The sequence below is a fragment of the Podarcis pityusensis genome (genome assembly GCF_964106645.2).
Source record: "Podarcis pityusensis genome assembly, chromosome: 1".
Classification (NCBI taxonomy): domain Eukaryota; kingdom Metazoa; phylum Chordata; class Lepidosauria; order Squamata; family Lacertidae; genus Podarcis; species Podarcis pityusensis.
The window spans coordinates 89,971,547-89,997,376 of record NC_138028.1 but is presented as its reverse complement, the minus strand read 5'-3'; the positions used below and the strand labels follow the sequence as shown (position 1 = coordinate 89,997,376).

Here is a 25,830-nt window from a genome sequence, read left to right as displayed (position 1 = left end):
TCGGCAAGTCCTAGGCTCTGTGATTTAACCCACAGCCCCACCCGCATCCGTCCCAAAATAAGTACACATGGCCTAATTTTTTTAAATGACCACTCCCCGCTTAAAGCGGGGGGCGCCCTTTGCGTGGGCGCGCGCAGCCCCTAGATCTGGAGCGGCTCCATCAGCATAGGCTTGGCTTGCCTTCCCTCAGGTGGGATACCTGGAGGTCTCCGCCTACCTCAGTCAGTTGCCCAATCCCACCTGGGGGAAGCGTTGCCAAGGAGACCAGGCCAGGTAGGGGAGGGATTACCTGCCCACACAATAGAGGAAGGATCTTCCCTGGGAATCCTCACTTGGCTCCAGAGCTTCTCCCACCCTACCCACCCTCAGTTAATGTCTTATATTGCAGGTTGACTTTTCTTCACAGGTTTTGCAGGTTAACTTTTCTTCACAGGTATGCGGGCGCTGCTATGTTAAGGTCACTGTTAAAGGGCCGGAAAGGAATTTCCCTGCATTGGCAGGTTTCGCCTTTCCCGTAGCAAAACGTCACAACTTTGGCGGTATCAGGCCTTGGGCGGAATCCTTTAGTCCATCTTCCTCTTTGCGGCGGCGATACCAGGGTTCCCCGTTAAAGGGGTTTCTGAAGGGAGGCTTTGACCGTACGCCGAAAGGTCGCCATTGCTCTCCCCTGCGGCGGCGGCGTAATGGGGGCGGCTATCTCTGCTTGAACATATGTTCTCCAGAGCCGGCCCATCCCCCCACACACACACTGGATAACCCTGATGCTCCCTAGGTCCCCGGCTGGGGACTGGGGAGGGAGAACACCCAATGCCTGAGCCAAGGTCTACCCACATTTGAAATTCAATAAAGTTGTGGCCAATTTAATCCCATAGCACGGTGTCTTGAGTCGTTATTCCACATGACGGGGGGGACCGCTCGGGATCTGGGGACTCCGCCTGTCCACGCAATGACTTTGTTTCAAATTACGTTTTGCTACAAATGCTGTGAGTCTTTTCCCCCCCAACTGGTTCATTTCATTTGCATTTCAAACATTGATTTAAAGTTTTTAATTATCTTTTGTAAGCTGCCAGGGGAGGGCTTTGCTCTGGACACCTGTACATAAATATTGATCCTTCCTGCTTAATGTTTATTTGCTTTCTTTCCCTTGTAGAATCAGATATTGCCGACTTTGATGGGAGGAGCTCCCTCCTTTACAGGTTCAACCAAAAACTGATGAGCACCTTCAAAGATGTTGTTTCCCTGAAGTTCAAGAGCATGCAGGGAGATGGGGTCCTATTTCACGGAGAAGGGCAGCGTGGAGATTATATTACACTGGAGCTGCAGAAAGGGAAGCTCTCTTTGCACATCAACCTGGGTATGTTCAAACATTTCGGCATATTTTTCAGCATGGCGGTTGTTGTTATCATCTTCATCATCTTCCTTTCCTTAAATCTGCCAGTTCTAAGGACAGGTTGGTCAAAAAGAGTTGGGAGAAGTTGAGTAATCTATTGACATACATATTATGTTGTTGTTCTTTAAAAAAATTGTTAAAATATGGTTCTGAGTTTTGAAGGAGTATGTCCTAAGCACTCTTGCTGTATAGATGGCATATCTATTCGTAAGCACTGTGGCAGGTAACATGCTAGCTGACCCAGCCCCCTGAGCTTCAGCACAGAGCCGATTCTTTACAAGTTATACATCTATTGGCTCCCTACATGATCTGCACTCTGCAGATGCTATAAAATAATACTACAGCTGCCATTAATTGAGCTTTTGGGTGTGCTGTGTTAGCCTACTGCATTTTGACATCTGTTTATGCCCATGAACATAACTTGCATGTTAACTACCTAGAACTAACGTTTGCAAATTACCTGCAATGTTCTGGCCATCAGTTATTTCTGATATCTTCAAGAAGTTCTCATCAATCTATGTGCTATGTTCAAATCAAATTCCTTGGCTGAAGTTCTTTGCCTGATTGTGCAGTTGGTGTCCCATGGAAATCAGTAAGATGGACAGTATGTTAATGTAATACTCTGAAATAAGTATCCCTATTCACTTAGGGATGGGGGCGGGATTTGAGGGTGGTATGCTATGCAATCTGGAACTAAGCTGCCGAGTCCATACTTCCTGAAGCAATGTGTGGGTTGGCATGCTCCAGAATCTATACCCCTTCAGAATATGAATGATGTGATCTGCTCTTTATTATTTCTGTTAACTTTACCATTTCCCAGCTGCTAGGTGCAACCAAAAAGCACAGTGACTTTAGTGCAGTTCAGTGGTCTAAGAAGAGACCGCATGTCATTCTAATTGATAAGTATGGAAGTATTGCACTGGTTGACAGAAGTGACCTGACCCAACACAGTATCTTAGTCATTGTGTGTAAAGCTCTAAACAGCTCTAGACACACCAGCCTAAGAAACTACTTTTTTTCAATATTAAACATCTTGGGTCTTGTGACTGTTGGTGGCAATGCTGCTGTGTAATGTCCATTTGGAGTTGACTCATGATAGAGCCTTCTGGGTGGTGGTAAAACATTAATGTTTACCTAGGCATTAAATGACAGATATGTGCTGTCCCTTGACATTTTCAGCTGCCAGGAGTATGTGATTTTTTTAGATGCTTTTAATTGTCTCTGAATATTTTAAATAAGTTTGTGTGGCTTTTTAATTGCAATTTATCATGTTTGTGTTTGCTGCCCCTGGGAGCCTTTGGATAGAAAAGTTGGATACAAATTTACTAAATAATGCCTATGGGGGAAAAGATGGTTGTGGCCATCTACTAAGCCAAAGCATGCAAGGATGTATGCTTACTTCCTAGACCATTTTAGGAGCAATTTTCAACCTGGTTTCTAGCTGCTCTAAGCATGGAAACCACAAACCGAAAGATAAATACAAAATAAAAAGCATCCCTAGGACCACTGTATGAAATTGTAAGCAGTTTTTAAAATGAAATTGTGCATGTGTTTGTTTAAATCACACATTAAGTTGCAAATGGGGAATTAACAGGTTTTCAGAGGGTTGTGTGTGAAATAGACATGAGCAAATTAAGGCAGTTCTACCCCTCGCTAGGCTTTCTCCGAAATAAGTGTGCATAGGACTTCAGCCTTGGAAGAACAGATGACAAGTGCATGACAAGTAGTTTCTGGGAAAATCCAGCACACAGTTGCGGATTGCGAGATCTCTTTTACTCAGTGTGACATGGAGCACAGTCCTAAAGCATGTTTATTCAACAGTTCCATGAGATTGAATCCCGCTGCTCAAAGACGGCAACCTTAAATGTGCTTAACTATGCGCTGGATTACCTATTTAGAGGTGTTTTCCTTTCAGTCCTGCTGCCTGAATGACATTAATCTGGAGGCAGACACAGATTTCATTTGACTCCACTTAGCTGTGCCTTCTCCATAGGCACCTGGCCGCTTCCTTACCTATTCGCTGCTTCTTAACCTACACGTGGTATGCTTTCTCTTTGATGCAGGTTGATTTGCTTAGATTGTATCATTGCAAATCTCCTTAGCTGCTTTTATACATGGTCTGCTTCAACGTATGTTCATTACAGAAAATCAATAAAAATTGGCTTGTTAGCCTGTCAGCTTGTTAGGAAATATGATTTCTTTAAGGCTTTGATCATTTGATTCATTTTGAGATTGTTCTGCAAACAGCAGAAGCACAGAGAAACTAGTATTTTAGAAAGACAATAATGATTTATGTGACATTCTTGGGGCAATAGCAGTATTGTTTATTTAATAGGATCAGTTTTCCCTCTCTAAAATTTGCAGTGGAACCTCATTCTAGCCTTGCCTTTAGAAATCCCAAAGATTTCAATAAAAGGTATGCTTGCCACAGTCATTTGATTAACAATGTGAGGAACTCATGCCATTGCTGAAAGAAAGAGTTGCTGTGTTTGGTCCCCCTGACATCCTTATCCTTCAGCTGGGGGAGAATGACCTCGTCAGCAGAAAGAATGTGGACTTGTTGTGGAACATGAAAAAAGACTTGGACAAACTTGTTGTTTTATGTCCCAGAACAACCTTGTTCTGGTCTTCGCTCCTAAAGAGAATGGTTTGGCGCGGTGCCAAATGGCATTATGGCCATTGAGAAATCCAGGGAACTCTTAAATCGTGTGATTGCCCGCAAAGTGCGTTTTATGAATGGCCTAGTTATCTCTCATGATGGTATCCGGATAGGCGATCAGGCCTTGTTGCGGGATGACGGGGTTCATCTTTCAGATCGGGGGAATGACATTTGGCTAGGTAACATCGTCAGCAGTATTAGGGATTGGTTACAGCTGTGAGGGTATTGGCGGTGAGTCTCTTGGGCTCGGGTGGCGGTTAGGCATTGGAGTGTGTTGTTGGTGTATGGAAGGGCAAGGTGTGGCCATCGCCTACCCCTTCAAATTTGGGTATTCCATTAAAGGAATCCAGCGGTCGTGGATCCTGTCTGATGCCTGTGTGGCGGGGGGCCATGGCACGACCCTCGGTGACATCAGGGGAGAGCTTATAGTTGTATTAGCATCAACAGGCTCCCCCTACTGGTAGATAACCCCTCTTTTGGCTCACCCCTCTCCGAGTGGGTGGAGTCAATCTTCCGTGGTCCAATGCCTAAGCCAATACCTTCTCACTTGCTGTAATCAATAAAGTTGTGGCCTTTTCTTGCCCATTAACCTTATACACTGTGTCCACGTACCTTTATTCCTCAAAGCGGGGATCGGGTCCTCGAACCACAATGTAATTTCTCCATCACCTCAGTGTGCTTAGGCATATATAAAGAATTATGTCTAGGGACTAGGTGGTGCCAAGGATGTAAGGAGGTAATAGTAGGGTTGTCTTTTTTTTTTTAGTTTTGCCCAAACTTGTTGAGCTTTTTGCCAAAATCACAAAAAAAAAGTTTCTTAGCTATTTTTAAGGTAAATCAGCAAGAACGACACTGCTGACTTGGGCTGCCATACATCCAGATATTCCTGGACATTTTGCCGAATTTAGGTAATAGATGACAGGAAGGCATTTCTCCCGAATGATGTCATACTTCCAAGGACATCAACTGGAATATGCCACACCCCAAAGTGGCTCTCCTGGTGTGGCAGAAATGCAATGCTAGCTTTGCAGCAGAAGGGGCACTGTTGCTTACTGGGAAGGACAAGGGAGACCAAAAAGCAACCATTTTTGGTGTGTCCAATATGTGCACAACTATGCATGCTCACATCGTGCCAGACTTGTAAGTGACCCAAAAACATCACCAAAAGGGACAGAACGGGGAAGGGGGTGGAATGGGGTGTTTTTTCAAAGATGTTTCAAATATACAGAATTTCACTTAAAGGCACAGTGCCTTGGAACGTAACCCTCTGCATAAATTGGGAGTTGCCTGTATAGAGCATTCCTCCTGCTACAGATGTGGTTGCATAGCCATAATTGGTGATTCCTTGTGTTTGGTATTCATCCAGATCTATTTGTTATATATTCTTAGAGTCAGGTTTGGGCAACTCTTATTTATTCTCATTTATTAGCTATCAGATTAATCTGTTAAGAGACAAATAGTTAATGAACTAAAGCCACTAACAGCTGGTAAACTTGCTTCTGTTCCCTACTCTTTAAAACAGACAAGTTTGCAAGGATTCAATTGTGTTGCCTACCAAAGCTTTTTCCTTCCCTCCCTCCTTTTGGTTAGAAGATGATTCTTTTCTCAGATGATCATTTCAGAGGTTGTGCTCCTGCCCATCTGTCCACTTCAAGGATTCATTTCACAGCTGCTGCAGCTCTTCACTGCACTGGGTCATCTCTGTCCACACAGAAAACAGGTCTTTGATTCCCTGTAATTGAACCCCTGCCTTGGGCGAGGTGCGTTAGCTGTGTGTGATGCATTCAGCTATCGGTATGCAATCAAGCAAGGAAAATAAGAAAGCCTGGAGTAAATGTCTGGAGTGTATAGAAAAAGAGTTCATGTGAAGCATAACGACAGCATCAGGTTCCCCAAGGAGAAACAATAACAATAACAACAATAATAAACCCTTCCTATTTTCCTATTTCTGGTTCTTGTTTCTTCCTTCCTTTTGAAATGTAAACCTAGTGCAACTGTTCATTATTGTCAGCTAAGAGAGCTGTCTCTTGTGGTTAAATCATAATAATTCAGTATCATGTGATATTTCCTGAGCCACATTCTCCTACTTCAGAAATAAAGGATTTTGTCTTCTGCAATGGTTTTCCTGATCTGTTATACTATATCCCAGGGGCAGGAACATTTTTCAGGCTGAGGACCTCATTTGGTTCTCTCTCTCTCTCTCTCTCTCTCTCTCTCTCTCTCTCTGTGTGTGTGTGTGTGTGTGTTTGTGTACAAACCATTGGTGGGTGGGATCAGAGGCAAAAGTTGGCATAATAACAAATGTGAATTTAACATCTTTGAAATAGACTCGTTTCTTCACACTGACACATCCCTATCTGTCTTCCATCGAGGCAAGCGAGAAGTGTTATCAGAGCTCAAGGACAGCCTGGCAAAAGAAACCCCCCAAAAACTAAGGATGCAAAGCAGGGCTAGTGAGGGATATGGCTCAGAGAAGAGGGAGTGTGGCCTGAGGAGAGTCCCAAGGTCCATTAAGGATGCATTTGACCCCCAGGCCTAAAAGTCCCTTAATCAGAGACATGGATGGAAATTATTTTAAAACATCATTGCATAGCGATCTCTCTCTCTCTCTCTCTCTCTCTCTCTCTCTCTCTCTCCTTAGAAAACAGATCAAATTCTAAATGACAAAATGAATAAGGGGCATCAGGCAAGTAGGAGGAAGATTGTGGGTGGCAAAAGAGCACTAGACAGATTGTAACAATACATAGCAAGAACCAAAGCAGTATATGTTAGAGAGACATTTGAAAATAACAAAATGAATTTCATCATATTAGTTCTTCTGCACAATAGTGCTTTCTCATAAGAAGTTTCCTTACCGGAAGACACACATCTTGCATAGTGACAAGCTTGCTAAAGTTAAGGCAGCAACTAATAATATTTCTCAATCTGTATTTTTAGATGGGTGAATTCTAGGCATGCCTACATAACTAGTGATTCATAAAGCCAAATGCAGCCCACCAACCTTGTGTTGTGACCTGTTGAGTGCTTGATAGCCCCCAGTGCCTACTTTTCCAATTTGGCAGGTAGACAGCAGAACAAGGCTTTTCCTTTTGCAGTTTTACTTCTGCAGTTTAGCATAGTAGGCTACAAGCTCTGAAGGCCTGCTCTGGGGCCTTTTTTATGTACATTAACTTTTTGCCACTTATAAATTAGTGGTGAATGCTTCACCAACAGCATGGGCACATGTAACCCATCATCCCACCACTAGAAATTTCTTCTCAAAGTTCCAATTATTTCTCATGAAATTGTTCAGATGTTCCACTTAAGAAAGAGTCTAATAGTTTTCTGAGAAATTTCACGTTAAGCAAAAGAAACAACAGACAAAACATAAGCATAAAAAACAGGCATTTTCAACTCTCAAACAGTAGTAATAGCAAAACTGCAACAATGCTTTGATTTGAGAGAATATAATCCCTGTACGAATTAGCACCTATTCCATCACAGAGAACCAGGTCAGATTTATCTGCAAATAGTTGTGCACCTCACCCTCATCCTTGCCCTAGTGTGAAGATTTGCAAAGATGGTAAACCAGGCATCCCCAACCTTCGGCCCTCCAGATGTTTTGGACTACAATTCCCATCATTCCTGACCACTGGTCCCGTTAGCTAGGGATCATGGGAGTTGTAGGCCAAAGCATCTGGAGGGCTGCAGGTTGGGAATGCCTGCAGCACACTCTTAAATTCAATAAAGTTCATAGTGGGCACTTAAAAGAAATAGAATCCCAATAGGTACCAAAGTTTATTAAATCTTTAAAGAGGGGATTTTACACTTAACAGGCCAACTCCATTTAAGTATCCTGAAAATGGTCTCTAGTTTGAGAACATTAAGTGTTTTGCCACCTCAACTAGCATTATTTGCAATAAACTCAACAACTACCGTATTTACTCAAATGTAATGCATTCCTTTTTTGGCCAAATTATATCTTGAAAATTAGGGTGTGTATTAGATTTGATGGTGCCAGAAAATACTTTTTTGGTTTCAAGGTTTTGAAAATTGAGGTGTGCATTAGATTCAATGGTGCATTGAATTTGCATAAATATGGTATGTAGTCTACCAGAAATTGGTTAATGGTTCATCAATGGACCACAGTCTACCCTATGCCCACCCTGATCTATACTTGTGTATATTTACTCAGAAATGAGTTCCACTATGTTCAGTGTGGCTTACTCCAGTTGTGTATATAAGATTTGAACCTTTAGATGCAATCTAACACATCCCATTCAGAGTGACTGACTCACAGCTAGTGTGTGTAGGATTGCAACCCTAGTCTAGGTTAAAATGAGGTGACATCTGATTCTATGATCAGTTGATATGTGCTATATTTAAGTAGATTTTATTTTCATCTGAAGAAACTGAGCTAAAAGCATTAAAAGGAGAATTAGTTTTTTTAAAGCCTTTTCTCATCTTCCCTTTTCTGATTAATTATGTTTGTGACAACTTTCGAGAGCTTTCCCCTTGTTACATAAACCCATTAACATGCTTTGTCCTCAGCTAATCTCTTTCTTTCTTATTTTTTCATTGGAAATGATGCCTATTATTCCTATACCTAAAGGAGATTAGTGCATTACAATTGTAAAATATCCATTGTTGAAAGGAAGTTTTAAACAGAGTTCTTTGACACTATTAGTCACTCTGCTTTTCATGAGAGAGTTCAGAATATCCCACTGATTTTACAAAGAGAGGGAGGCCATTTAGGCTGAAGTTCTATGCATTAGGAATGGACAAACATTTTGAAGTCAAGAGCCACCAATATTGCCTTGGAAGAAAAGTGCCCAGGGACTGCACATACATACCCCAACCATACAGCTACATTGAATACAACGCTAAGTTTTGTAATTTCTCTATCAGCTGTGTGTGTGTGTTTGTGGTGCAAAACATGTTGAACATTTCACGACACAAGTTGGTTCAGAAAGTGTGAATTAGGGTTTGTTTCCCATTCCTTAGTCCTGCAGCAGCACCGGGTCACTCTGCTTTTTTGCTCTTATGTGTCAGGAATGTGGAAGCAATGTAAAGCATGTAACAGTGATGGTGAGGGAGTACAAAATAGAATGCTGATTGGCTTGTCACAACTGAACCAATATACATGGTCAATTTATTGATGGGGACTGACCACAGTAATCATATTTTGTTGGTTCTTCATGATCTCTACTGGTTGCCAGTATGTTTGTCACTACAATAAAAGCTCTAGATTGGCCTATAAAACTGTACATGAGTTGGGGCTGGAATACCCAAGTGACTTATTCCCCTGTGCTACTCTGCTTGTAGCTCCTACCATGTGAGAGAAAATGGCACACTTTTTCAGGAAGTCATGGGGACCCAACCAGTCTAGTCACCCATGATTTCTGCACTACATGATCATTTTAATCCTTCTGTAATGGTTCTGTTGATTATTGGCTGCTTCTTAAAATACAGTTTTAGGTTCTCCGTGTGTGTGTGTGTGTGTGTGCATATATTGTAGGCATGAGTGGAATTTTTGTAAGGTGCCCTGAACACTATTTTAGAACAAAGATGGGGTATATCACAAGTGGATTCTTTTTTACTGCGTTTGCAATTGTTTAAGATAAAACCTATTTCGGAAAGAAACTACTTTTGCCATTTTTATAGATGTTTATTGTTTGTTTACCGATAGTTGCCTTGGTGATATTATCTTCTGCTCTTGATAACGGTATTGCTGCTGCTTCTCTGCATGGGGTGGTGGCCAAGTCAAGGCTGCGTACATACACCAGTCAAAACGTATTAGCTGCTAATCATTTTGGAAGCATGGTACCGGAGACTTAGAATCGATGGGTCAGTTGCAATTTGTGTCTTTTCACTGCCCCTGCAGGAGATGCCAAGCTGCGTTTCAGCAACAGTCACACGTCCGTCACCTTGGGCAGCCTCCTGGATGACCAACACTGGCACTCGGTCCTCATCGAGCGATTCAATAAGCAGGTGAACTTCACGGTGGACAAGTATATGCAGCATTTCCGAACCAAGGGCGATTCGGATGACTTGAACATTGATTATGAGGTGCGTCAGACTTTTTTTGTGTAGCATATGCTGTCCTAAGAGAAATGATGTAAGGAGATGTGCTTTCCAATCCAACCTGGCTTTTTTAGTGATAGCAGGGATGCTATTTTATCAAACAATGATTTACTTACTCCATTACTGCAGAAGGAGTGCACACATGAAATTAGAGGAAGGGCTGTAGCTCTGTGGTAGAGCAGCTGCTTTCCATGCAGAAGACCCTAGAGTGGGCATCTCCAAACTCGGCCCTCCAGATGTTTTGGGACTACAATTCCCATCATCCCTGACCACTGGTCCTGTTAGCTAGGGATGATGGGAGTTGTAGTCTCAAAACATCTGGAGGGCCGAATTTGGAGATGTCTGCCCTAGAGTGTCCACTGCCTGTAACCAGAGAAAGCTGATGCCAGTCAATGCAAACAGTACTGAGCTAGTTGAACCAATAGATTGACTCAGTATAAGGCAGTTTTCTATTCTCCTATCCTGAAAGTTTGTGCCAAGAAAGCTAATCGCACACAAGAATAGCAACTCTTGCACTGTCTCCAAGCCACATTGAAGGGGGGGTTAAACTCCCCTAAACGCCACATCTGGTATGATGCAGTTCAGTTATTAATTACTGCTAGAAGATAGGAACAGCTCCCTTCCTTGCTGCAGTGTTAGGGTGTGGGGGTTGCCATCCTCACAATGTGCACAGGATGACAGCCAAGGTCAGCCAAGCACCTGTAATTTGCCACTGGTAAGCCATCTGCTCTTGAATTAAAAGTGAACCGGGAACAAATCCTTTAAAGAGGAAAGGAGCCAGAAGTGTGGATTGAAAGTCCGCCCCCCGCTCTCTCTCTTCACAACATCAAGCATTTGGCTACAGCATCGAAGCATCCAAGGAACATCAAGCTTGCTTAATGTGACTCCTCACAAAACTTGCTTAGCAAAAGCACAGCAGAAGGAGCAGCAGACTTATCTAAACTGCTAGGAAAAGGGGCAGAGAAAGAGGAAAGCAAGCAGCCTACAGATACAGAGGAATCTCATTAGTCCAAGAGGCTTGGCAAACATGAGCAACCAAATGCAACACAGCAAAGGTGTGAATTGCATCATTCTGCGCCAAGATGGATCCCTGCCTTGGAACAGAAATGTGTACCATTCAAGCTCACACTCTCTTCACCTCTCTTTCTCTGCCTCTCCACCCCCTTTAGCTAACTTTTTTTTTCTTTTTGCCCTTGAGTTAGAACATTTGACAAGTTAGGCTTGAATACATGACTCTCACTCATGCAACATAAAACCATCATTTGGTATTACATGTGAACTGGGTCATAGTGAAGCTCCACTGATTCGGTGGAACTTGACCATGTGTAACTTTGCAATGGTGATATACTTTGATTTATTCTGTTTCATCGGTGCTTGAAAAAATCTAATTTGAACTGACTTGGTCTGCTATCAATGTACTTTCATGCTTCAAAAATTTTCAAACACCATTCTTCATTCAAAGAATGTATCACAATATATTTTGCATACACGCTATGGGAGAAATATGTTTAGAAGTGCTTATTTAAATTATGAATTTCCATCATATTATATATTTAAATATTAATGCAGAAATGGGAAAGGAACAGACAAGAGTGAACACATATGGAAGTGACATGGAAATGCACGCATCCTTATTGCAGTCCGTAGAAATTCTCCCATGAATTTCTTTGAGTTAAGTTCTAAGCATAATACAAATCAGTTTGATCCCAATATGCATTAGGCCAATTTATACCTAAAGACCGGTTCAGAAAAAGAAACTAGGTTTGTTCCTTAGCTTTAATATCTCCGTTGCTTCACCCCAGCAACTACTAGACTAATGAAACCTTATCTTAGCACACTTAAGGGATTAAAGACCTAGCTAAGGGAACTAAAACAATTAGTCTGGTAATTAAAAATATTACTGATCACTAAGGAAACTGTTTTTTCCAATAATGCTGCAGTATAATTGATATTGATTGCCCTGGTTTTTTGTTTTTTTGTTTTAAAAAAATCCACAGAAAGGGATCCCTGAGCTAGACACTTTTTAAAAATAATAATAATAAAAAACCCTCAGGAAAAAAGAGCAGAGGTTGCAAAGTGTCTGAAGCAAGAAATAATGAGCCCCAGCTAAAGAGCTAGTCTTTAAATAGAATTCCTTCTGCCAGTACTACATTTAATATGGGCCTTAAAATTACACATGACTATCATAGTGCAGAGGTACTTAAAGCAAGGTTTTGTTGCCTTCTTCCTCAAATATGACCTTACCATATGCATTTCAAATGAGTTTCAGACTTGGGCACTGAACATAAGAACAAAAGACCTCTGACCTATGCCAAACGAAATATGTGGGTGTGGGTGTTTGGGGTGAGGCTGTATCACCCCCCCCAAGCCTCTCAGCAGTTTCTGCTCCTATTAGCCATGGTATCCATCTTGGAAAGCTATTCCCACTGGATGAAAACTTCCAAAAGTTGATGCTGGGAGACTACTGCTTAGCTCTGTTTTGGCTTCTCTGCTGTGGTGTGCCACAGGATCCCATCTTTCCCACCCCCACTCTTTAATACATGAAGACAGTGAGCTGATTTGGGGTAAGGTGTCGTCAATATGTCATCCAGCTCTGTTTACCTTTTAAATCTGATTCAGGTGATGCAGTGGAATTACTGAACCAGCTTAAAGCTTGGTCATTCACTGCTTGAGGGTCAATAAATTGAAGTTCAGACCAAACAAGTAGGTGGCTTGTCTGTCCAGGTGGCAGTGTTTACCTTGTGCTGGATGGAATTTCATCCCCCACTAAAGCATTGTAGGGAACTGCCTGGTACCAAATCGGCCCATCTCTCTAGTTCAACATTGTCTACATTGACTGGAAGCGGCTGCTGAAGGTTTCCTCCAGGGAGTCTCTGCTAGCTGTACCAGGAGATGGCAGAGAATGAACCTGGGACCTTCTGCTTGTAAAGCAGATAATCTTCTACTGAACCGTACACCTTCCCTTTTTTCTGTCAGGGTTGCTGGCAATGGACAGAGCCACAGCTGATGAAGCCAGTGGGGGGAAAATGATCTGAATTAATTAAGCCAGCATGGAGACCACTTGGTTCGAGGTTTCATCATGGTTGCTGCAGAACTGGAATTCTCAATTCTACCCAGAAGTAGAGCTGTGCAAAGACCTCCCTACCCCTGCAAACAAACACCACTGGATGAGGCAAACCTGCTCTGTGCCATCTAGCCCCAGATCCAGCCCTGGGTCAATTTAGGGATCAGGACTATTGTTTAATTGGGTTTTTGAAACCATATTAGACAGTTAGGGTTGGAGAAAGAAAGAGATACTGCATCAAAGGTTTGGGTACAGCAATGAACAGCAAATTTAGAATTCTCTTGTGGGGGAATAATAATAATAATAATAATAATAATAATAATAATAATAATGTATTATTTGTACCCCGCCCATCTGGCTGGGTTTCCCCAGCCACTCTGGGCAGCTTCCAACAAAGATTAAAAATACATTAAAATGCCACACATTAAAAACTTCTCTAAACAGGGCTGCCTTCAGATGTCTTCTAAATGAACTTCACTCCAAACATTCTCCAGTATTGCTTGTCATTGCCAGTCTGGTTCTTAATTTTATTTTAGGATTCATCCTGTCCTATCAGGCATACTGATGATTAGCCAAACTTCTTTCTGAGCATGAAGTTGCTTTACAGCAAAGCTGCAAAATAAATACACCATAAAAGTGTGGCAGGCAATGAAAAGTCTTCATCTACTGAAATTTGTCCTTCTAAATCTTGTCCTCTTTTTGTCATTTAGTATTTGACAATGAAAGACATTGGAATGAAACAACTTCTTTATTCTGTTTTCTATGGTCTGTTTTTCCCTGTGTACTCACAAGCAAGAACTTTCTCTCTCTCCCTCCCTCTCTCTTTCTCCATGTTATGGCTATTAGAGTTTTTTTTAAAAGAGTGTTGAATTTGTTCTTGTCCCAAAGCTCAGTTTTGGAGGAATCCCAGTCCCAGGCAAACCAGGAACTTTTCTGAAGAAAAATTTCCATGGCTGCATTGAGAACCTTTATTACAATGGAGTCAATATCATTGACCTGGCAAAAAGACGAAAGCCACAGATCTACATCGTGGTAAGAACCCAATACATATTTGCTGACTTGTTCTTTTCTTGAAATTGTCGCTGTTGACAGGTACTGTTTGCTCTACCAAGCAAAAGGCTCTTATCTTACATCTGGCAAGTCATGCACACAATTTGCTTCTTCAAAAGATGTGCTTGAAGGCTGGGGCAAAGCTAAGAGTTATTGAAAGGCATGTTTGAAAGCTTCAGGGATCCTGATTTAAGTGGACTCAGAATTGTTAGAGGAAGCTACACAAGATGGAGGGAATAGAAGGGGGGAAGAAGGTTTATAATCATAGGTACTACATGTCATAAAACAGACAAGATTCTGAGAAAAACTTTTTGAAAATGGATTTTCAGGTCCATGGTTAATGCATTGGATTGCCTCCTGAGTTTCAGGTTCTCTCTCATACACAGATTGCCTAATGGTGTAATCCTCTGCATGTCCACTGATAAGTAAGTCCCATTTTCAATGGAGCTCACCAAGTCCCATTGAGTTCAATGGGATGTACTCCTAGGCTAATGTGTATAGGATCATAATTTTCTAAACTTATCCCTTGACTCTGCCCTTTCCTAGCCCAGCATCCCATTCTAACAGTGGCCAACCAAATTCAAAGTTCTAGCAAGAATTCAAACCCAATAGCTTCATATTATCTTATGGCGGAACTCTCACAATGTGCATATGCAGCTATAAAAAGAATAGCCGCATAGGCTTGGAAGGGTTCCAGCTTCATTATGCTTTTCTGTGAAAAAACATGCTTCCAATATATATGAGTATCTCCTGACAATCTCAGGAAATGCCTCCTCCCATATGAGGCTTTTGTCATCTTGCCACTTAAGATAATCTGACAAGGTCCTGCTACAGATCCTATTTTAGGGGGATGCTAGATGAGCATCCACCAGGAGCAGGAGCCCTCTGCAAGATTGTGCTGCCTCTTCCCTGCTACCCTTTCAAAGTTGGCTTAAAAAAAGTCCTCTTGAAAACCAACCATTGCTGTGTTGTATGCTTTGCTTTGTGTACTGGCCGTTATTGCATCTCTTTATACCCTAAATCGTTTGAGTTTCTGCCTTGTTGTTGTTGTATCATGTAATTGGTACTCCTGTATGTGTTTTTAATTTGGAAACCACTATGAAATTTCAAAGCGGTATCTTTCTTTCTTTCTTTCTTTCTTTCTTTCTTTCTTTCTTTCTTTCAAAATAGGGCTGGGGTCACCAATCTTTATGGACTAGAGGGTGCATTTCAGATGCAGAAACTGAGAGAGTGTTAGGGGTCACATAAAGGCTGCCATGGAGCGGGTGTGGCATAAACCAAAATGGCTGCCATGGAGAGTATAGTGTAACACAAAAATAGATAACCACTGCTGAGAACTTTATGTTTTACATGGGAAGTCAGCCTTGTCCTGCTGGTCCTAATTATGGATCTCTCTCTCTCTCTCTCTCTCTCTCTCTCTCTCTCTCTCTCTCACACACACACACACACACACACACACACATTTACAATTGTTGGATAATAACAAAACAGAGCTTCCCCCCAGAAAAAAGATGCAAGGTAGCTGCACCATTTATTTCACATAAATCACTTAGAATGATTTTGCCACCTAACTTTCTTTCTGGGGGGGGATAGGGACTCTTTATGTATTAAATGAAAGCTCAGAGTCTGGAGTACCTACCCTGGAGAACCACTGGAAGCCTTCATGGGTGTCATGGTGCCCATGGGCACTAGGTTGGCAACCTCTGAAATCAGGGATGGCCCATCCCATTTCACCGCCTGAGCTAAAACGGGAAGGTGTTGTCCCCTTCCACCACCTCTCTGCCAAAGTCTTGCTTACCTGGATCATGCACCAGCTTCTCCTCACTTCTCCAATGGGGACGGTGGCAAAGTCAGGCAGGGTGCCCCCATGGGATTCTACTGCCCAAGGCAGCTGCCTTAGTTCGCCTCATGGGCAGGCTGGCCCTATCTGAAATAAGTTGTTATCCTGATAATATAAGCACAGCAGCATTATGTACACCACTTTAGATATTTTATAGTATGTTGTTATTGTTGTTATTATTTAATCAATAAATAGGCTTTTATGTCACAATGCAATTTACAAATATACCACCAACATAAAAAGATTCTTGAGACCTTTCAAGGTTTCTTCTCCTCCTCCTCCTCCTCCTCCTCCTCCTCCTCCTTCTTCTATTTCTTCTTCAACCACTTAGCTTGAATTTTGAAATGCCATGGAGAGCTTCAGGTGTTGGTGAGATGTAACAGCAAAATGAAATGACTTTTTGTTTTCTTTAACAAGCAGGCATGTGTTTTTCCTTTATGCAACGTTGAGGCTTCAGGGTCAGGCACCAGCGCAGACTGTGGGAATGACAATTCTGAATAATGGGTCATTTTGGCAACAAAATGGGCTGTCTGGGGAAATGAATCCAAATGGGTAGTATCAAAAGCGTAAAGAAAAATTCTCAGTGACAGTTGAATTTAAGTTAATAATGCATTCTCTTTCTGTGAATTCTAAACACCATCAGTAAAGTGCTTTGAACCACCTTAAATCTCACGTAGATGTTAATCTCACTTTTAAGGAAATATTGAATACCTTTGATCTCAAAACTCTTATTATTATCAAAGCACATCAGATGGATAGCAGTACACAGAGGACATTTTCAGGTCAGAAGCAAGGAAACAAAAGGTTGTATCCAATGGTGCCAGTTTTTTGAACAGGAGGAGCCATTCTGGTTGTGAAAGAGTATTTACTTCAGTGAAGGACTGGAGTGTTGTTGTTGTTTAGTCGTTTAGTTGTGTCCGACTCTTCGTGACCCCATGGACCAGAGCACGCCAGGCACTCCTGTCTTCCACTGCCTCCCGCAGTTTGGTCAAACTCATGCTGGTAGCTTCAAAAACACTGTCCAACCATCTCATCCTCTGTCATCCCCTTCTCCTTGTGCCCTCAATCTTTCCCAACATCAGGGTCTTTTCCAGGGAGTCTTCTCTTCTTATGAGGTGGCCAAAGTATTGGAGCCTCAGCTTCACGATCTGTCCTTCCAGTGAGCACTCAGGGCTGATTTGCTTAAGAATGGATAGGTTTGATCTTCTTGTAATCCATGGGACTCTCAAGAGTCTCCTCCAGCACCATAATTCAAAAGCATCAATTCTTCGCTAATCAGCCTTCTTTATGGTCCAGCTCTCACTTCCATACATCACTAGGAGGACTGGAGTACTAAATGCTAAATCTCCCATGCCGTGCAACCCTCTGCAGCAAATATTCAAGGGTACAGGGGTTATCGTCAGAAATTGTCTACTCTTCCATTAGTGGAATCTTCTCCTAGATCAAATATTCCTCTATAAATGGAAGAAGACTATTCAATTCATCCCCTTTTGCCTGGAGTCAGACAGGCTTAAAATATAACCAGCTATGTTTTGAAGTGGTTGTGGTATGTGTTGCTGAACAGACACTGGCAGAAAACTTTCCTAGTCGTTGGCCACTGATGAGGCTAAGAAATTGACTGAACGTTGATGTTTATTTTTGGATAATGGGACAGAATGCTGATCATTTACGATCTGGTGGGGAATCTTTGGTGGGCTGATGACCCATTACCCCATTAGAAAGCTGCCAGGGCCTATTTTTCTATACCCAGATGCAGAGGTTGGTGAGGTCAAACCAAATCCTATATCTTTATAGCACATTCACAGCTATTTAACATGGCAACAAAAACATTTGCTTCTTATTAACTCCAGTCATGTTTCAGCTTTGATTTTCTTCACAAACGCCCCCCCCCAGTTTTTTTAAAAGCTATTGAACACCTTTTATCTCTCCTAACAGTACAAAAGACAATTAATTCTAACAGAAGAATGCAAATAAAAGTCAATGGACAGTTGAACGGCAAGCCTCACAGCTATTCAAGTCCTCTAACTTAAAAATGTAATTGCATCCCCCAAGTACAATTTTGTTCAAGTAGAAAAGTAGCACAGGAAGACTGGTGTGCTGGGGTATTGCTTGCAGGGATTATTTCAAAAAAAGGCGTCCTCTACCTGTAAAGGTACCCCTGCCCGTACGGGCCAGTCATGTCCGACTCTAGGGTTGTGTGCCCACCTCACTTAAGAGGCCGGGGGCCAGCACTGTCCGAGGACACTTCCGGGTCACGTGGCCAGCGTTTCCGTGTGCTGCTCTGGCGAGCCGGCACCAGCGCAGCACACGGAAACGCCATTTACCTTCCCGTTATAAAGCGGTACCTATTTATCTACTTGCACTTAGGGGTGCTTTTGAACTGCTAGGTGGGCAGGAGCTGGGACCGAAAGACGGGAGCTCACCCCGCCGCGGGGATTTGAACTGCCGACCATGCGATCGGCAAGCCCTAGGCGCTGAGGTTTTTCCCACAGCGCCACCCGCGTCTCTACCTGTAATCCATAGTAATATAGCCTACTTTACTTTTGCATTCTGTAAACCAGCCATCTGTGGCCATGACCCAATGAGCTATTTCAGATACACCCAATGACTTGGGAATGCCCAGTAGGATGTAAAAGGCAGATCCCAATCATTTGAAAAGGACTGGTTTTTAGAAATGAACATGGAAGGCAAACAGAATTCAAGGCTGCATACACACCACACATTTAAAGCATATTTAAAACACCCCTCCCAAAGAAATCTGGGAACTGTGGTTTAGCCCACTCCACAGAGCTACAGTTCCCAGCACCCATAACAAACTCTGGTTCCTAAGATTCTTTGTGTGGGGAAAATGTGTTTTAAATGTCTGGTATGAATGCAGCCCTAGTGCATTCAATTTTAATGATGTGTTTTAATGAAAGTATTAAAACATTTTAGTCCTAGTGAATAAAACTGGATAGGTTTTAGGTCACTGTACCTCTGACTCGGCACAAAGTGTTAAATCTGCTATTTCACCACTTTTAGTTGTCCTGTCTGGCAAGGTGAATTTGAAAGACAAGCCTTTGGTTCTGCTTCCTTCTCTACTGAAAAGAGGGAAATATCAAGCTATCTATATTATGTTTGTCTATTATTCCCTTTTCTGTTTTTACCTTTGTTTCTTAGTAGAATGATTTATGATTTTTAAAATTGGCTGCTGCTGTCCTCTGCAGTTGCGTCTCAGCTACTGGACCAGGTAATGAAGTGATAATGCTCGGTTACTGCAAGCGTGAAGGCAGTAAAATCTTTTGTTGCGCTGTTGGCCAGTGACCTAAAAGCTTTGGAGACTCAGATAAAGAAAATTCAGAATTGCTTAGCCAAGCATATGATCCTCAAAGTCTCTCAAAGGGATGAAATATCATTCTGTTGAGCCCTTTCAGTTCTGTTATCTGATACTTTTCTGAGCAGGGACATAAAAGTTTCCCAAGAAAGGAATTCAAGTATATGAGAACCTCTGCTCTTTAATGACAATCAGTGACTTCACCTCTTTCCTCCTGAAAATATTAGCTTAGTTATGTACAGTAGAGCTTCTGTATTAAGAGCATCCCAATAATTGAAGTGTCCTCTCTGCTGACAAAAGACCCCATTATCCTCTTTATATGACCATTAAGTAAGTACAGGCCTTCCTTAAGGAGATTTTTCTTCTTCTCTGACTTCTACTCTCAAAGCAAGGCAAAAATTATCTCTGAACCAATTTCTAATAATCAGCATGAATAGCTACGTTCTTCTTCACTTTTTGCCTGCATAATGAGAGCATCATGATTATTTCTTATGAAATCGTTACATACTCAAGTACTCAAATACTGAATGAAAAATGCATGTGTGTATCACATCACTTATGGAGAGGACTTTTGCCTATCAATTGTGGCCTTTCCTATCAAAGTTTGAGTAATTTGAGGCCAAGAAAGAAATGACCATTTCTCCCAAATATATTAAAGAAGGAAATGGTATTTTTCCATGTGAGCACCCTTCATAACTGCTCCAATATGGACGTATTTTGTAACTCCATGTGCATAACAAAGTATTATAATTAAGAAATCCCAACCCTGCTTCAACTTTATTTGGGTTAACTGGAGGCCTTGTGCTTCACCTTTCACTTTCAGCAAATTTGAAGCACATGGTTTCCCTCAAAGAAATATGGCAGCTGTAGTTTTATGTACCATGGTGCTACAATCCCCATCACCTTTAAACTATAGCTCCCATGATTTTTGGGAGGAAGCAGTGTGCTTTAAATGAATGTTCTGCATGAGACTTTACACAAAGAATTTCTGTGACATCCTAACTGTGGTATTCCAACACAATGCTTGTATTATCCATACACTTTTTATTAATATGTTTAGAAATGCTTCCTTCTGGAAGACCCAAGATGATAAGTTTAAGGAGCTGAAGATCCAGACTAACTGAAAGGCACCCTCAGCACTCACCCAGGTGTTAAATCTAGCAGCATCAGCGTAGGATGGGACACTGAGCTGAGAGATTACTTTTATGTCTCCTGGGTTTGTAACTGCGGGAGTTTAATTATCCTCATCACCCGCACTCACATACTTCAACTTTCTTCTGATAAAATAGTAATCCACACTTGAGTAATCAGCAAAATAGGCAAGAAATAGAGAATTAAGTTTCACTCATTGATGCTATACACAGAGACAGTCTCGGGATGATTGCTAAAACCTCCTCTTAGTCAGATTACATAGCATTTCCTTAGGGTTCTGCTAGGTGATTTCTTTTTAAAGGCGATATTGCATGCCAAGACATGCTCCAAATATGCACTGCCTCTCACTTAATGTTTTTAACTAAACAATTTGTATCTGCTTTGATAGCTTCTACAATGGCCTGTTTGCAACAAAGGAAATTCCCTTGCTTGCCATGTTACTCCTGAAAATAGATAGTGACAGACCTCTTTCCCAAGTGGATGAGGGTCAAGGCAGTATCTACCAAGGAAATGTTAAATATCTCTGTTTAATTGCCTGAATTTAGGAAGTTCAAATTGTAATAACAGCAGCAGAAGCCCCTTTGGAGTACATTTCAGTACCTGTTAAAGGAATCGTTAATCAGACTGGAAACATTGGACTCGATGGAGTTCGTAAATGCCAGATGAGTGCTAGATGGAGTTTTTAGCAGCTAGACATGTCTGATCTTCTAGTTTCCCTCTGGAGGATAGAAACTTCTTATTCTATTTCACAGCTAGGGAAAAGTTTGAGGGTTTTTTTATCCTTTTCTTTTTCAGTTAAAGTGAGTTCAGCTGTAATAGCAACTGTTCCAGGGAAGGCACTAGGGACAAGCTAAGATCTAGTGTCATTTTTTCACGTGGTTTTGACCCTCATTCATGCTAATCTCACCAAATCAGTGAGAAGTGCTGAAAAGGAAGCTGACTAGCCAGCACGGCCCCTACTGTATGTATTCAATTGCGCAGAAGCAGTGGCTGTACTGTATTCCATTTATAATATACATCCAGTCACCTCAAAAATTTCATCTGTCTTGGATATGGGTGTGCAAATGTACCAGTAGGGTTGCACAATTAGTTACCAGATAAAAAGGACAAAGTTCCTGTATCTTTACTTTGTTCCTTAGAAAAAGGAAAGTCAACAGTTTTTGAACATTCATTTAGGGAATGTTCAGTAACCTGTAGCAAAGACCAAGGTCACTAAATTACCCACAGAGATGACAAACTACTTGCCATTCCATCCTGTGAACTGAGAACTGGCCACAATATATCTGCCATCCAGAACCAAAATGGGGCATTAAGTTGACAGGCAAAGTTGTTAAGCCTTAAGACTAGCCCTGGAAACATCTACCCCTGCCATGTTTGGTTGCACACTATTATTAAGGAAGATTGCTAGGAAACAGGCTGACCAGCTCAGTCCAGATGTGCCTGGTGATGTTCATTCTAAGAGCTTCATAGACCCTCTGCTGGCACAAACCTGCAATGGCTGCAGGATAACTATCTGCACTCCCAAATTCCAAAGAAAGCAAAATTCAGTTATGAAGAATGAGGGTGTATAAAGTGTTACCAAACAGTGATATCAGACAAACAGTGAAATCTTGTAAGTCAGATCTACAAATGAAGAATCTGTCTGCTTACCACAACCATGTTCCTTTAGGATCCAGATCCAGGGAGATGAATAATGATAATTATAATGATAATATATTATTATTTATACCCCACTCATCTAGCCGGGCCTCCCCAGCCACTGTGGGTGGCTCCCAACAGAATATTAAAAGCATGATAAAACATCAAACTTTAAAAACTTCCCTAAACAGGGCTGCCTTCAAATGTCTTCTAAAAGTCAGATAGTTGTTTATTTCTTTGGCATCTGATGGGAGGGCGTTCCAAAGGGCGGCGCCAATACCGAGAAGGCCCTGGTTTCCTGTAACCTCACTTCTCACAGTGAGGGAACTGCCAGAAGGCCCTCAGTGCTTGACCTCAGTGTTTGGGCTGAATAATGGGGGTGGAGACGCTCCTTTAGGTATACTGGGCTGAGGCCATTTAGGGCTTTAATGGTCAGCACCAACACTTTGAATTGTGCTCAGAATCGTACTGGGAGCCATGGCTGCTATCAACTGCCCTATCACTACCCTATTCACTTCAGATTTGTGTTGACTCCGCATCTTGACATGATACATCAAAATTCCCAAAATAAGAAAAAGTGGGGGAAGCCCACAGTAGCAATTTGGCCATCTGTTGTACGAACTTTAACAGAGTTCTTGCCATTCTGACATATGGAATGAATATCATGTTCTGCAAGGCTGGATGTACTGGAACAACAGACAGTCTTTGCACTAAACAACCATCACATTCAGTAAGTGACATCTGGCAATCTTATCTGGACCTCAGCCAGGATTGGATTATGATAAAGTGAAGCAGTGCCCATGGCATCTTCTCATCAGATGAAACAATAAAGCAATCATATTTTTAAGGGTCAATTTTGAAATTGCCTCACAACCTTCAGAGCCCCATTATTGGGCTGTGAATGTTCTGTGCTTTCTGCACACTCCAGGGAAGACTTAACATGTTTTTATGACTTGTGTGAGCAGGGAACAAATGGAGAACTTAAATCTTTAGCAGCTCAAGAATCACTAGCTTTGGGGGGGGGGGCAGGGGGAGGTTCAGCTGACACCTTCATCGCACACCTTTAGGCTTCAGATGAAAACATTTCTCTTCACCCAGGCTGTTGGCTGATTAACATCTAATAATGTCAGGCTTCAGGGAATCAGCTCCCCGTCCCTCCCGTCAACGTGGCAGTAAATAAGCAGAACCAAGGAAAATGTGTCTTCTTACCAGTTAGAAACTTTAATAATCACAGTGAGAGAACAAAGAACATCTCTCCTAGAAATGGCGGTGCTCCCAATTAAGAATCACACCCTCTCCTGTCCCTATTAATCTACGTCACTCCTATGTTTTTTAATCTGAGCTGCTGTTTTTTCTGTTCTGCCATTTTCTGAGATCTCCTGGACTTTGGGAGACGGGAATGGATACTATCCAGAGACTGTGAATCTGTTAACTCTCTCTCTTCTAGTGTTTCTTCTGCTAGCTGTTCCCCATCCAGTATTTCCCAGCTTCTGCCTTCTGAACTATGTCCCTCTGCAAACCACTGTTCCAAATCTATACTGTCCTCTGGCTCCTGGGAAGATTCAGGATCAGGAGGAGGGGGTGGCTCCCATCATTCTTCCTCAGTGAAGCCCTTCTCAGCACGGTCCCTGACAAATAACATCCAATATATTGTGGGAATAGGGTTGGGTTATTCCAGGTCTGGAAGGACACACATGGCCAGGATTGCCTCACAGGTTATGCAGAAAGCCTTGTCTCCTCCTCTTGGATCTTCTCCACTAAGAACTAAGACACACACACACACACACACACACAAGTTTATAAAACTTGTGGGTGTTTTGGGTAACAATATAGAGGTTTCTGACGGGATGGGGAATGCTACAGACCAAAGCTTGCAATCCTAACTTCACTTGGCTGGGAGTGAGTAGCACTGAAATCACTTGGGCTTACTTCTGAGTGGACATAATTAGGATTGCACTACAACTAGCCTTTATTCAACTGTGGAAGATGGTATGCATGTGTAGGATGAGCGACTGGGGTGAGGGGAGGAGTGTGGTGTGGTCAAGAGGGAAAGGAGTAAGAAACTTTCAGATATGTAATCATCGAGCCATTCCCACACCTTGAGGTGTGGTTCTTGTGGATATTGCAATGGAAAATCACAATGGTGTGAATACAACTTTGAAACTCATTCAACAAGAAAGCATGGGAAAGTCGCCCACAAAATATTATGTCTGAATACACTCACTGTAAAGCCCCCACACTTGAAAGTCCCTTAAATGTATTGAGAATACCCTTGCCCCACCAAGGTCCTCCCCCCAGTTCCACCCTTCCCACTCCCTACAAATGTGGCAGATGTTTTATTGAGAAAATGTTTGGCATAGTTTGGCTTTTATATGGTTTTTGATTAGGTTTTCACTCCACCTTCTGGCTGAAATCATTTTGGAGGTGTTAAAGATAAGAAGTCATTCAAACTGGACTTATTGAAATGCATTTATTCCTTGTTCCAGTGTACTTTTGTCTTGTAATCTAGGAAAAGAGAGAAAGATCCCATTGAAGCTTTTGTTTCAGTTAGCAGCAAATTAAACATCTTTCCAGAACTTTGTTTAATTTCCCCTTGTCAACTAAGAATTGTTCAAAGCTATTGAAAGTGATAAGAAGCTATTCCATCATTTTGTCCTAGCTTTTCAATAAGGGAATCCCCAAGCACCGTATAGCTTCCTGCAAATCACTCATCTTTTGTTCATCCTAATAATACTGTTAGAATGAGATATAATTTCTAATGAGAGACCGCACCACACGGAAGGCCTTTTACTTGAATGGGTTTATCAGATTTCAGTTGATATTTCACAAAGTGCCTTGGTTCAAAAGCAAGTGAGTTGCAGCTCTCCCCCTGTCCACAAAACCCTGTGTACTATCTTTGAAAGCTGTGAATGCACTTCTCTTCCTTTATTCTTAATTGCTTGATATATTCCTTCCTTGAATTAATTTACAATGGAATTGCCAAGAATAAAGGCACTGGGAGTCCAGCTGCCATTCAGGAGAGCGTTTAGATCTGAACCAATGTTGAGATCAAGCTCCGAGAGCTCCGACGCTCACTGGAATAGAACTCATCAGAAAGTTAGTCAGAAAAATAAATGGTAGGATTTGTCCTGCCACACTAAACTTAAATCATCTGGAAGCAGTGTGCTCTGGAAGTGAGAGTTTGTTTAGTTTTGGTTTTGAAGTGAAAGTGAGCAAAGATCAGTTCAAGGTGAAGATTAAAGACCTGTCTTTGCTGCCCAATGTCGAAAGAGAGATATCCTTTAGAACATCTAAATTTCTTGTAACAAAACTTGAAGGGAGAACAGAAAATAATTTATCCACTAGGGGTAAGGGAGTAGAAATGTAAACCATTATTAGTAGCAGTATTCCTGTTAGGTTTGCCGTACGTCTGGAATTTCCTGGACATAGCCAGCAATCAGCAGTCGTAAATAGTGTCTGGAAGGAAATCACTTAAATGTCCAGAGAAATCCATACATATGGCAACCCATGTTGACGGTGTCTTTTTTGGAGATTTCCTTTAAAAATAGCTCAAAAATGTCTTTTTTTTGAGATTTTGCAAAAATAGTTTAACAACTTTGGCCAACAACAGCTCAACAATTTTTCTGTCCAGATTTTCACTTTTTGAAATAAGGCAACCCTA

The 25,830-nt window shown here is 41.8% G+C and overlaps 1 protein-coding gene across 2 annotated transcripts in view; it reads left to right on the top strand.

Annotated features, from left to right (window-relative positions):
* CNTNAP5 (contactin associated protein family member 5) overlaps positions 1 to 25,830 on the top strand; it is a 293,336-nt gene that overhangs the window by 129,376 nt on the left and 138,130 nt on the right. For both annotated transcript variants that reach the window (XR_013986401.1, XM_081005692.1), the window contains exons 5-7: positions 1,151 to 1,354; positions 9,913 to 10,097; positions 14,065 to 14,208. Coding sequence is in view for 1 of the 2 variants with exons in the window: in XM_081005692.1 (XP_080861818.1) it covers positions 1,151 to 1,354; positions 9,913 to 10,097; positions 14,065 to 14,208 (533 nt within the window). In the remaining variant the exon portion in view is untranslated. The remainder of the gene's footprint in view (positions 1 to 1,150; positions 1,355 to 9,912; positions 10,098 to 14,064; positions 14,209 to 25,830) is intronic.